Below are 12,841 nucleotides of genomic sequence, written 5' to 3'. Positions count from 1 at the left end.
CTTGGTTCCTAGAGGTATACATTTACATTTTGCTCTATTAAAACACATATTGTTGTCTGACCCATTTTACCAAGTGTTCCAGATCTCCCTATATCAGTGAGCTGTCCTCTTCATCATTTACCACTCCCCCAACTTTTGTGTCATTGCAACTTTATCAGTGATGATTTCATGTTTTCTTCCAGGTCAGTAATAAAAATGTTAAATAGTGTAGGGCCAAGAACTGATGCTTGAGGGAGCCCGCTAGAAACTCAGCCACTCAATGATGATTCCTGTTTACAATTACATTTTAAGACCTATCAGTTAGCCAGATTTTGATCCATTTAATGTGTGCCGTGTTAACTGTATATCATTCTAGTTTTTTAATCCAAATGGAATAGTTGTTAATTGTAAAACACTGTGGTGTCAATTTCCAAACCAACATCTACAGCTATAGCCACATGGCTCCCATTAGACTGGTAATGGGAGTCCCATGATTAAGTCTCCAAGCTGTGCTTTGAAAATACCATCCGGGATTAATGTTTTACAATTCAGCAAAATCCACAATTCCTCCCTTCTTGAACATTTGTAACAGCACGTTGCACTCCCATAGCATCTTTCAACTGAGCTAGATAAACAGATCTACATGCAAACACACACAGACTAAAACCCTCTTAGAGGGAAGTTTTTCTTACAGCTCCATTCTATGCAGAAAATCACTCTGGGGGGAAAAGGAGTTCGCAGATTGCAACATTGTAGCTTGTTCTGGACTACACTTCACTAAATCGAGTTTTATTAGTTTTTAATTTGCTTTGAGCTGGTCTCCCTGTATACACCCTATATGAAGAAACAGGCAGATTCCTTCTGGGTATCGGCCAACAGCTGCAACCCTGAAAAATGTCAGCTTCTTATATCATTAACTGAGTTTCCATGGTGCCCCGAGGCAGAGAAATTGATGCTTGACAGCATTATCACTATAAAGTAACTTTACAACTCTATGATTTAACTCTATGCTTTCAGTGCTATTAAGAGCATTTGACATTATGGCTGTAAACTCGACACCGTTTCCCACCAGATGGGGGTGGGGGTGTGAATGGGGTTTCCTTTAGTTGATACGAGACAGAGTCTGAAGCAAAGGTGCTGAGAAAGAGCTAGGTTGTGGAAAGAGGCTGGCCAACAGGCGCTTTTGCCCCATCCGTTGTCTTACGAGCTAGACTTTAACAATGGTGGGAATCTGACATCAGCTCTCAGAAGGGAGCTTCCCACAGGCGGATGTAGCAAGGACCAGAGCAGATGGATGAGAGGGAAAGCCGGGCTCAGCAAGTACAGGTTGGGTCTTATTGTGGGGAACGGGCGGGGACTGATTTACAGACACCAGCTGGGCTAGTCTCTCTCTCTGCCTTTCCTTCCATGCAGTAATTTCAAAAATAGAAGCCAAATAGTGCAGCACTCCCTGCCGCAGCTTCTGGTCGGCTACTTCTCTCTCCCTAATTAGCTCCTGGCTGGTAATGCTTCCCTGACGGTCTGGGAATTCGCCCCCCCACACCCACCCCCCATGCCCCAGCTTATTGTTAGGCTTGGTGAAGCCTTCTCCTAGGAACCCCACTGAGGCGGTAGAGGCAAACAGGTCATCAAGTCCCCTTTATGGCACCAAAAGACCTGTGCTCCCCATTCTAGGGGATCCTTAGTGTATCTCAGAAATCTCTCTCTGTCCTGTGTTACAACATGTGCCCTGAGTTCATGGTGTTATATATTGTCTACATTTATAGCTATAGTTTCTCATGTCTGAATGGTTATACATGTGATTTTTTTTTTCCTGGTACAGGTGGAGGATGGCTCCTCCAAGCCATTAACTGGGATCCTACACGCGCTTTCTGAGGAATCGGTATGCACACTCATACTTCCTCAGGCACTAATGACCATATTCCTTTCCTTTGGGATCTTTGCTTTTGAGCCCTCTTTGGTTACTCCTTCGGCTACCTTTTAGCTATTAAATATGGGTGAGCCAAGTAATTGCAGCTGTATGCTAACAATTTTCAGTCAGTCTAAATTTCCTTAGTTATGAGTTTCAGTTGCCCAAATGAAATGACACAGACTCATCTAAATTTTCATTTTGCATGCATAGACACAAATGCGCACACAGATTTCTATGGGGTGACTACATCTTGCATGTCCAAAATCATCTGGGAGATTTGGCATAATGTGCAATTATGCCTTCACTTATTTTTTTTAAGGGGTGCAAGTTTTAGAGACTTACCTAGTGAAATGAAAGATATTAAGCCACCTTTCTTTGTAAATCTTTTCAGCTCTCATGTTAAAAAGCATAGATTTCATTCCTTAATTGTATACTACAGCGAAAAGACTTTACTAGAAATAATATCTACTGCTTGTACATTGCTTTTCACCTACAGATCTCCAAGCATTTTTCAATGGAAGGGAAGTATCATTAATCTCATTTTACAGATGAAGCAGAAAGATGAAGTGATTTATTCAAAGTCATACAAGAGATCCATGTCAGGATTAAAACTCAGGTCATCAGACTTCTAAGCCTGTGTCCTATCTACTGCGCCATATGGAAGAAATTCCAGCCAGCAAAGCTCTAATCAGCTGGGTTTGATTGTAAGGAATTGAGCAGACCCAGCTCCTACTGAAGTGAAGTAATTGTAAAGGTGTAAAATAAGAAGTGACATAACCAGGGTGATGTGGGTACCTCTATACTTACCCGCTGGTCCGGCGGTAAGCAATCGATCTTCTGGGATCGATTTATCGCGTCTTGTCTAGACACGATAAATCGATCCCGGATTGATCCCGGAAGTGCTCGCCGTCGACGCCGGTACTCCTGCTCTGCGAGAGGAGTACGTGGAGTCGACAGGGGAGCCTGCCTGCCGTGTGTGGACCCGCGGTAAGTACCTTTAAGTTCGAAGTAAGATACTTCGACTTCAGCTACATTATTCACGTAGCTGAAGTTGCGTATCTTAGTTCGAACTGGGGGGTTAGTGTGGACCAGCCCTATTATGATGGCCCTGGTACTGCCATAAAATGAGGACTCCTATGGCTGAGGCTGCCAGACAGCTTTGATTATGACAAGACTATCATCAAGCCCGATCCTGCAAATCCTTGCTTATGTAAACAGTCCCATTTCAGAATTGGGCCCTTAGTTTTTAAGGGAGTCTCCCCTTTGTGCTCTCCTTTTATTCTTCTTTACAGCTCCCCTACGGGCTGCCTACTTTACAGTCAGAGATCCATTTCAGAGCTTCAAGAGAGGACCACAATGGTTAGAACATCGTCAACATGGGACAGAGAACCTGGCGCTGCTCCCTTGCCAGCCAATCATGGGTCAAAGTTCAGCTGTATGTTGGATCCGAGCCAGGTCGTGCTGCATTCCTAATGGCAAGGAGCTCTGTGAGCGCTATCAGAGCTAGCGAGCAGAGAGCCAGTAATTCGTTATCCCCCCGATCCAGTAAGGAGAGGGACAGCGTTATCTAGTCTGCTCATCTGCTGATCCTTTGGTGAACACATAAAAAGCCTTTTACGGGCCTTGTGTCATAAGCCCTACAAATGCCTCATAAAACGTGGTGTTTGTTTAATGGAAGCATATCAGCTCCTTTTAAAGCATTTTTACCTGGTGCTGAGGAGACCCTTGGTGCTGCTTTTTTAATCAGCTGCTACCAAACGCATGCATGTGTGAGAGGGGTTTTAAGTGGACAGAGAAAACCTTGTTTATTTCCAGGCAATAAACCCACAAGCCTACAATCCTCTTATTATGCCTTGCAAGCACAGGCCTTTCACTGTTATCTACAGTACATGTTATCATAGGGTACGCTGCAGAGCCGAGCTTACAGAACATATCCCTGGTGTTTCTGGTAAACCAGCTACATATCAGTTAGACACAGACCCTACAAGCCAAACATGTATTTCTAAAGGAAGAAAATAATGAATATATAATAGTAAACGCAGGAAGCTATGTTGGTGCAATGTTGTCTGTAGAGTGAGGCTACATCTACACTACGGGGGGTGGGGTCGATTTAAGATACGCAAATTCAGCTACGTGAATAGCTGAATTCGACGTATGGCAGCCGACTTATCCCGCTGTAGGGACGGCGGCAAAATCGACCTCTGCGGCTTCCCTTCGACGGCGCTTACTCCCTCCTCCGCTGGTGGAGTAAGAGAGTCGATTCGGGGATCGATTGTCGTGTCCCGACGGGACGCGATAAATCGATCCCCGAGAGGTCGATTTCTACCCGCCGATTCAGGCGGGTAGTGTAGACCCAGCCTGAGACTAAGGAAATGCAAAAGTTAACATTTTTGCTGCAGTGATAATTCAGGCCTGGTGCACATTGTAATATTGTTTCTTCCTATGGTTATAAGAGACCAAGATTTTAAGTCTCATATGTTACTGTTGATGTCCTAAAATGTACACCCCAAAACATATAGCACATCTAACGTGGCTGAGTTAAGAGCCTTTAATCTTGTATTTCCTTTTTATTTCAAGTAGGCAACCTCAGGGCCAAAATCTGAGCTTGGTTTCACCAGCGTAAGTCAGAAGTAACCTAGTGCCTAGTAAAGGTGGTATTTATTTAGTGTGAGCATAATAGTGCATTTTAACTCTGTTTAAGTGAGCAGAGAATGTGACTTTTAACATTATATGAACTTTTAAAATAATTATTTCTTTGTTTTTGTGTTTTTAAAGAAAAAGAAGCAAAGCAAAGCAAAACAAAACAGCAACAAAACAAAAAATCCTCAGGATATTGGCCACGCTAAATGATATTAGAATTTAGGTAATACCAGTTAGTTTGAAGTTCCCACATCTCTAAGAGGTGTCCATCTATCTAGATAATTATGAAAATGTCCTTGTAATCACAGAACTTTGAGCAAAGTACATGACTTACTGTGACCAGCAAAATGTAAACATACACCTAGTGCAGCCAGACAGAAGTTCAGATAGACTATAGAGTCAATGACAATGCCCTGAAACTGATGTAAAGAGACATATTATTGACATAAAAAGATCTTTTCATCCAATAACAGAAGAGTGTGATACGTAGATATACAGTACAACATCACTATTGTGAATTTATTTATCACGTACATTGAAGTTGCAACAGTGTAGCCAATGTATAGCATTTTGTGCCAAGCGCGTGAAAAGAACAGATTCAATTTAGTTAGCTCAGTCTATCCATCTGTAAAATGGATTTAATTATACTCCGCTACTTTATAGGAATATGCGGTCTAATTCATGTTAACAGAGCATCTGGAGATCCTCAGCCAGTTGGTCCCAGGAAATTGTATTATTATTATTAATACTTGCAGGACAACATCCCTGAGTTCATATGGGGCCAATTATGAACACTGAAACAGGGGCCAGCCCCTTGCAGTCTCTACTCATGGCTACAGAGTTCAACGGTCATAGGCACAGCCTCAGCCAAGTATTTGTCAAGCCCAAATTGGAAGCTTTGCAGAATTCTAGTTACAACATACCGCTGCCCAATAAGGCCCTGATCCCACCCCTATTCAGTAAAAACTACACCACTGATTCAATGGATCAGACCCCAAGAGACAAATCTTTAAAGGCAGTTACTGTGTCACATCATGTTCATTTCGGATTTGCTGAGCGCTTGAACTCACCTGAAAGTGTTGGGACTTGTTATATTTTCTTAGTCTGTTTGCTTGACATTCTCCTTGGATGCAACTAGATAACAAAAGCACTCATCTCCTCAGAGGTTAACTGTGTCTTTGGTTCAGAGCCATTACAAAACCCTCAACCTCTTGAGCTAATTACTGATTTGCAAGCTGCTTCAAAGAGCAGTTTTGGCCTAATCTGGATGGTCCGTTACTATTAATTTACTTTTGGTCACCAGTGCTTTGGCGACGAGGAGAAATCCACCCTCACACACAGGGCTTATGTTTGACAAGCAGAGGTGCCCAGGGTTGTTTAAGCACACCCGCTCCACAGATTCCCTTAAGCAGTTCCCCATTTCTTCCTCTAATTGGGATATGGAGCTGACGAGGAAGAACAATCACAAACTGCAGCCTTTAAAGAGACCCTCAGGAGGAAAGGAAATATCAAACTCATTTGGTAGACACTGAGCCTGTAACCCCCTCACCACAGAATCATAGAATGTCAGGCTTGGAAGGGACCACAGGAGGTCATCTAGTCCAACCCCCTGCTCCAAGCAGGACCAATCCCCAGACAGATTTTTGCCCCCACACACTAAATGACCCCCTTGAGGATTGAACTCACAACCCTGGGCTTAGCAGGCCAATGCTCAAACAACTGAGCTATCCCTCCCCCCCTATTGGTTTCTAGCTTGTGCTGTGGTGGTTAGCGAGTCAAACCCAGTCTGAGCTACTTTTAGCTTAGGGGTCAACCCAGGTTTTATGAAAATCAAGCTGCCACCTAAGCTTTCCATACATCATCACCAACGATAATAATTGTGAACTGGAACTTGTTTTCCGCTCACTGGCTGCTGATGGCAATGATGTATGAAGCCAGAGCAATACAGCTCCATCTGCATAAGACAAGTTGATGCCGCATAGATAAAAAAAAAAAAAAGAGTCCACATACCTGAAATAAAATAAAGGGCTGCTTTGAATAGCAAACCGAGCAAGCGTGACATGTAAATCACCAAGGGAATGCATATTCAAGAGAAGCAGGATCTCATTTGTATAGGGACAGCCTGCCTCTCTCTCTCCACTAAGATTGTTCTTGATAAATAGGACTTTTAAAGGGAGAGTAAATAAGCAGTTGTCAACACATTGAGTGCCGAGTGAGGAGGGAAATTAAAGGTGAAGCTAACACACATGTTTCTAAAAGGCCAGAGAGCTGAGATAATAAGACAAGTTATTAAAACGGAATCTAACCGTGTGACAATTCCTCTCTTCAGTGCTGCATTTCTTAAGTGTTATGCTAGGCTGCTCAGGTCTGCAGTTGGGTTTGGGGAATAGGGAACTATTCCTTGGAAGCTGTTTACCTTAATAGGCAAAGGAAGGGCTGAAGGGCGAAAGTAAAGATCAATTTGCTGCATCACTTGGGCAGATCCAAGCCCTCATGACCACCCACTTTTTGCTTTCCCCAGGGAGAAATGATTTTCTCATCCATAAAATTTGCAAAGCTACAGAGGACAAGAAATATATAATTTTTCCAGACGATGAAAGAAGAGGGAGTGTGGGGAAATGAAAATGGAAAACTTCAAAAACTGAATGTTTTTCATAAACAAATTTTGCAAATAATTTTGCATGAATGAAAAATGGTTCCATTTCAAACCCCAGAAAACAGAAAGACCTTCAAATTTTTAAATGATTCCCCCCCCCCCACATTGTTGACCACTTCTAGTAAAGATCCGATCCAGAGGCAGCACTGGGACCTAATGGAACTTTTATGGTCTTTTTGCTATAGACTGGGGACAGGTAGGTCACCTCCATCTGGCATAGAAGAAGCTATGACTCACTGCTAAAGGTGACTATTGCTCTGAGTATTAAGACAATCATACAAGTAAAGGGCTAACAGCAAAATAAGGAGTAACCTGAAACAAAGAAATGGAAGGTACATAGTGTGGGGAACAATCTTTTACCGGCAGTGGAAAGGACTATTTGCTCTAATAGGCCTTTCCCTTCTTGTATTTATATAGTGTGGAGCATCAATATTAAGGAGATTAAAGCATAAGGAACAAACACATATTTCCAGTTATGTATTTGCAACTCAGCAAACTATTAACTTTAGAGTAGGGTTTACCTTATATGTCCAGCTCAGGTGCCCTCAAAGCACTCAGAAAGAAGGATGGATTTGTAAAGGATACAGGCTTCTTCTGTATAGGGGACAGTAGAAGTAGTTCCTCCAAGGATGTAGCTGTAGAATGAGACTTCCAGAGTATAGCAATAAGAAGAATGGTCCAATAAGCCGCCGAGGAAGCGTCGTCCTGTCCCTGCCTTCACAGCATCACGGTTGAAGGACGTGCTAGACTGCGTGGGAGAAAGACACAAGGACTAATCAGGAGAGATCATGGGCATGAATGTGTACGGCTTGGGAAGGAGATTGTATAGAAAGGTGTGAAATAGGATTGACAAAGCTCATGTGTCTTGATTCTCATTTATACACTAACCCACTTCAAGGTCCCTTTAACATACAAACATAAGAACGGGCATAATGAGTCAGACCAGTAGCCCATCTAGTCCAGTATCCTGTCTTCCAACATTGGCCAATGCCAGGTACTTCAGAGGGAATGAACAGAACAGGCAATCTTTGAGTGATCCATCCCTTGTCACCCACTCCTAGCTTCTGGCAATCAGAGGCTAGCGACACCCAGAATATGAGGTTGCATCCTTGTCCATCTTGGCTAATAGCCATTGATGGACTTATCCTCCATGAACTTATCTTGTTCTTTTTTGAACCCTGTTGTAGTTTTGTCCTTCACAACATCCACTAGCAATGAGTTCCACAGGTTACAGTGCCAGAATGGTATAAAGACACCTTAGTGTAAATGAGAATCAGGCACATGGAGCTTAAGATTCTGTTCACATTGTGAATTACCTAATTAGTTTGAGTTCACAAGTCTTTTTATGGTGTAATTTAAATCTTTTTCCCCTGCCAAGGATACCATACTGAAAGCATAATAGGAAGCCCAAGCTCTATAATAGGCAAAGCAGAACCCACCCAATTTTCCCCCGAAAAGCTAAGCTAGAACAGATGTCTGGGCTTTAGAGAGAATATATTGTAAATTATCATCTCTATCTTCCCCTGCCTGACACTTCTTTCCACAGACTCTCCTAAGCAAAATGTAAACCCAATAACATTTGAGTTCCAGTCAAACTTTCTAACGTAAGATGTTTGAGTGGGTCTGAAATTAGACCAGAAACATTTGCCCTTCACTAACTCAAAGCTTAACTAGCTTTGGCTAACTACTTATTTAAAAAAATAATAATCCTGCACTGTTCTAAAGCGCAAGTAACAGTGTAAAACACAGTAGATTGTACGATTGCTGAAGAATACAAGAGTATTTTTTGGTAAGGTGGCCAACCAATGAACTTCAAAGTCAAACCCTACTTTGATGGACACCATCTAGGGTTTGAAGGAGAGCTCAGTCTCCATTCCTGTTCAACTCTTGGGTTCTAGGGCACTACTTCCAGTGTGGTGATGTATTTTGCAATGTGAACTCTTCTCCTATAGGGATTAGGCCCAAAATAGCAGTTCCTTTCATACAGGCCACTATCCAATGGTGATAACCATTAGGCAGTACCAATCTGGGCTGAACATGAGCCAGTGACTCAAAAGCAAAAGACTTACTAGGTCTTATTCTGCTTTGCTCTAGCAGGTTCAAGGGACCTTACATTTCCACCCACTTTGAGGCCCTTTTACATAGCCAGGGCAGTATAAAAGGCCCTTAATGTAAATGCGAATTCAGGCTGCCATGTCCATTATTAATTCCTGAAGTCAGCCAGTCCCTTTTTACCATGTTTATTACCCAACATCACAGCAGGTGTCGAGCCTGACTGTTACTGAAAACAGAGAAAATGAGAATTTTATTTATTTATTTATTAAAAAATAATCTAGCTGCTCGAGTTGTTTCATTTCCTGCACCTAAAACTGAGAAGATAACACTAATATTCAAATGCACAGCAATTTTTGATCAATAGGGTATACAGGATTATATAAACAAAATAAATGTCTTCTGCTTTGTTAGGATTCTGCTATTTTTAAAGTCTATTGTGTTATAAAAGTAGGGTTTCTGGGTTAATTGGAATAAAATGGAATCCAGTTTCTTATTAGTATTACATTTAGAAGCTTCTGAATGGGACTTCTTGTAATCTTTGCACTGATATAACTTTTGTTTCTTTGTTTTGTGGTAAAGGATGCACAAAATATATCCCGCTTAACGTATTCTAGGTGCTTTCACGGTAGGTGATGCAAGACTTAAATATGCACTGAATATCTATGGGGGTGAGGGAAACAGAAAGGAAAGTGGAGTTAAGAAGGACTGAAGTTGAAATTAATCGTGAAATTGACATGGAGTAAAAGGTCAAGACCCTCTCAAAAAAAGGAAAGCATTCTGACTTCCTCAGAGCTACGGAGCCCAAGACCTTCTGGCATTCGGAGGTGAATCACTCCAGGTTTGTTTCATCAGTTAATTAGAAACATGAAGAGGAAGAAGAGCACACTAAATGCAGTGTTAGCTACTGAACCTTACTGGACTGCTCTTAGTGGATTGTGCTTCCCATGAAGAGAGAACACAAGAACATTCCCTGATCCTTTTTGCTACAAACAATTCTCTCGGATGTTGATCACAGAAAGAAGTCCCAAACATTTCAGTGATGAGTTACCATATAGCTCTCATTTTGGCCAACATGAGAAAGAAGCATGAAGAGGTTGTGATGCCTAATGGTTAAAGTAAAGAATTAGGCTCCAAGAGCTCCCTGGATTCTAATCTTTTCTGAGTCACTAGCTCCCTCTGTAACCTGGAGCTAGTTACTTAATCTTCTTCTCGTGCCTCACCTTGGAAATAGGACAACAAACATAACCTCACCAATAACTAGATGCTGCATTTGAGCTGGTTTCCCTATGGCAAATAAATAACCACAAAAAAATTACAGATATATATATGAATAGGTAAAATTATACATGAATGCATAGTGCCATGGAATCAAGGGAATACCAATAAATTGTGGGATAAAGTAAGACCCATGCTGACAGTCATCTGCTGACCACCTATGCTATCAGCCAGTAAAATCTCATTTCCAATGGGAGTTACACCATATTAACCACACTGTAGATGCAGCCACCTGTGATAATGTCTATGAACAGTTTGGGCCCTTTAGAAACCAATGACAGGTTTCCCCATATACTAATATGAAGGCTGGATTTACCAATCCCATCCTCTTATCTCTCTGAGGCAATGCATAGGAACATACTACACAACAAAGTTCAAGTTCAATCCAAAGTATGGTCACAGTTAAGCAAAAGTGTTCAAAATTGTGTCTAAATTTAAGCACCTAAATCTTTTAAATAAATGGCCCTATTGTCAAAAATGTGGCACTTTCCAGGGCCTACCAGTAAAGTCAATAGATGCTACTGTGTAGAGCCGGTCAAAAGTTTTTGACTGAAACTACCTGCCAAAATGTTTTTTTGAAGGGAAAACTTGTAAATGAAACAAAACTTCTCCAGAGATGGAAGAATTTAAAAAAGTTATGGAGTGGAGAACAGAAAAAGAATAGAGAAAGGAAATAGTGAAGAAAAAAACCAACCCAAACTCTGGACATTATTCACTTTATTACATTCAGTGGCAAAAAAGTGGGAGGGAAGAGAGGAAATATGGGGAAAATGAAATTTTCAAAATTTCAATTTGTTCAGATTTTGAAAAAATATCAAAGTAAAAAAAGTTCCATTTGAAACCCTGCAAAACGAGGGTTGAAATGACTGAGAAATTTCAAATTTTTGAATGAAATGTTTTTTTTTCCCAGAAGCCATACTTCTGGGAGCTCAGCACATTTGAAAAATGAGGCCATTCATGGAGTAAGGATCTTAATGTAAGGCCAAGATTTTTTAAAATGGGGCTCTACGGGAACACAGGCAGACTGATTAGATGCCCTGATTGCATGATTTGACTGGGCGTGTTTTAGAACTGCTTTTTTTGGGTGGCGGAGGAGGGGAAGGGGGAGGCTCCTGCACCAGGATGAGTTGGACAGAATAAAAAGGTTTACATTTGGAGACAAACTAGAACACAGCACTGGAGGGGGTTTAGCCCTCAGATTTCTACAGCAGAGTCCTCACTGAGCAAGTCAGGACAAGTAGAAGGAAAGTGTGAAAACACAGGGCATTTGGCTGGGACGCTGAAGAAATGGTACAGAACGAACTAACCTGCAGAAATGACAATTCTACCATGTAGGCAATCTGGGCATGCCAGAAAAAGGGACATGCGGTTGCACGTGGATTCAATAACGAGATCAAATGTATTTTTGGTGGGATGAGGTGGGATACAGGCTCAGGCAATGCAGGTAATGTCAGTGGCGAACTAGTCTCTTATTTCCCTGGGAGACTCTATTACCCTGAATCCCTTGCAACGCAAAGTCATCATTAAGCAAATGCAGTGAACACGCACAGCAGGAAAGTAGCTAAACAAATATTTATTTCTCCAAGTCTGAACCACATAAGAGTGTCAACAGCAACAAGAAAGGACAGAATCAGGAAAAAGAAAAACACAAGGGACTTTGAAGTTCTGGAATGGGAAGATTTGTATAAAATCAACAGGAATTCATTATTCACACACATAGGGATACTAAAGCTTGCAGAGCAACTAAGCATCCTGCCTCCCAAACGGTCCATGTAATAGAAGAACTTCTTGAGCAAATGTCTATCCAGGGGGCTAGGAGAAGCCAAACAAGAATCCAGGCTGTTAAAATAACGAAGCAGGTGAGAAGCCAGGACACAGCAAAGCAGAATGGCAAGCGTCATGATCACAAAGTCAACCTTGCCCATTCCACCCCTTTTGAGTCTGCCTGGTGCGGCCCTGCTCTGCAGGGATTACTATGGGAGATGTCAGCACCTCAGAGCTGTGCATCACAAGGGATCTCTGCATCCTTAAGGGTTTGAGAGGCTGTGGCCGTCGCAGGCCAGGGATAAGAGTGGGGTCAAGCCAGTGGCTTTAAGATTATGAGGATCTTCTAGCATTCCACTATGGAAAAGGAAGTGCCAGCAGTTCAAATAAGCCTGGCTGCATGCCTGCACTGGGAAGAGTGTAAGGAGCACGTTGACTCCCCCTGGATGGGCTACCTGCTTCGATCCCAGTGCTAGGCTGCTACTTCCACTCCTGCACAGGTGGGCAGGAAGTGAGTGGAGCCTAGGGTCTGTTCCCCCAGTAACTGACCAGAAGAGCTG

At 42.2% G+C, this 12,841-nt stretch overlaps 1 protein-coding gene across 1 annotated transcript in view; it reads right to left on the bottom strand.

The window, feature by feature from the left end:
• The window catches only part of AGBL4 (ATP/GTP binding protein like 4), a 1,407,981-nt gene that overhangs the window by 114,241 nt on the left and 1,280,899 nt on the right, over positions 1 to 12,841 (bottom strand). Inside the window, exon 11 of the mRNA XM_034778118.1 lies at positions 7,773 to 7,935. Coding sequence (XP_034634009.1) covers positions 7,773 to 7,935 — 163 coding nt within the window. The remainder of the gene's footprint in view (positions 1 to 7,772; positions 7,936 to 12,841) is intronic.

This window comes from Trachemys scripta, chromosome 8 (assembly GCF_013100865.1).
Source record: "Trachemys scripta elegans isolate TJP31775 chromosome 8, CAS_Tse_1.0, whole genome shotgun sequence".
Taxonomy (NCBI): domain Eukaryota; kingdom Metazoa; phylum Chordata; order Testudines; family Emydidae; genus Trachemys; species Trachemys scripta.
This window is presented reverse-complemented; position numbering and strand designations above follow the sequence as displayed.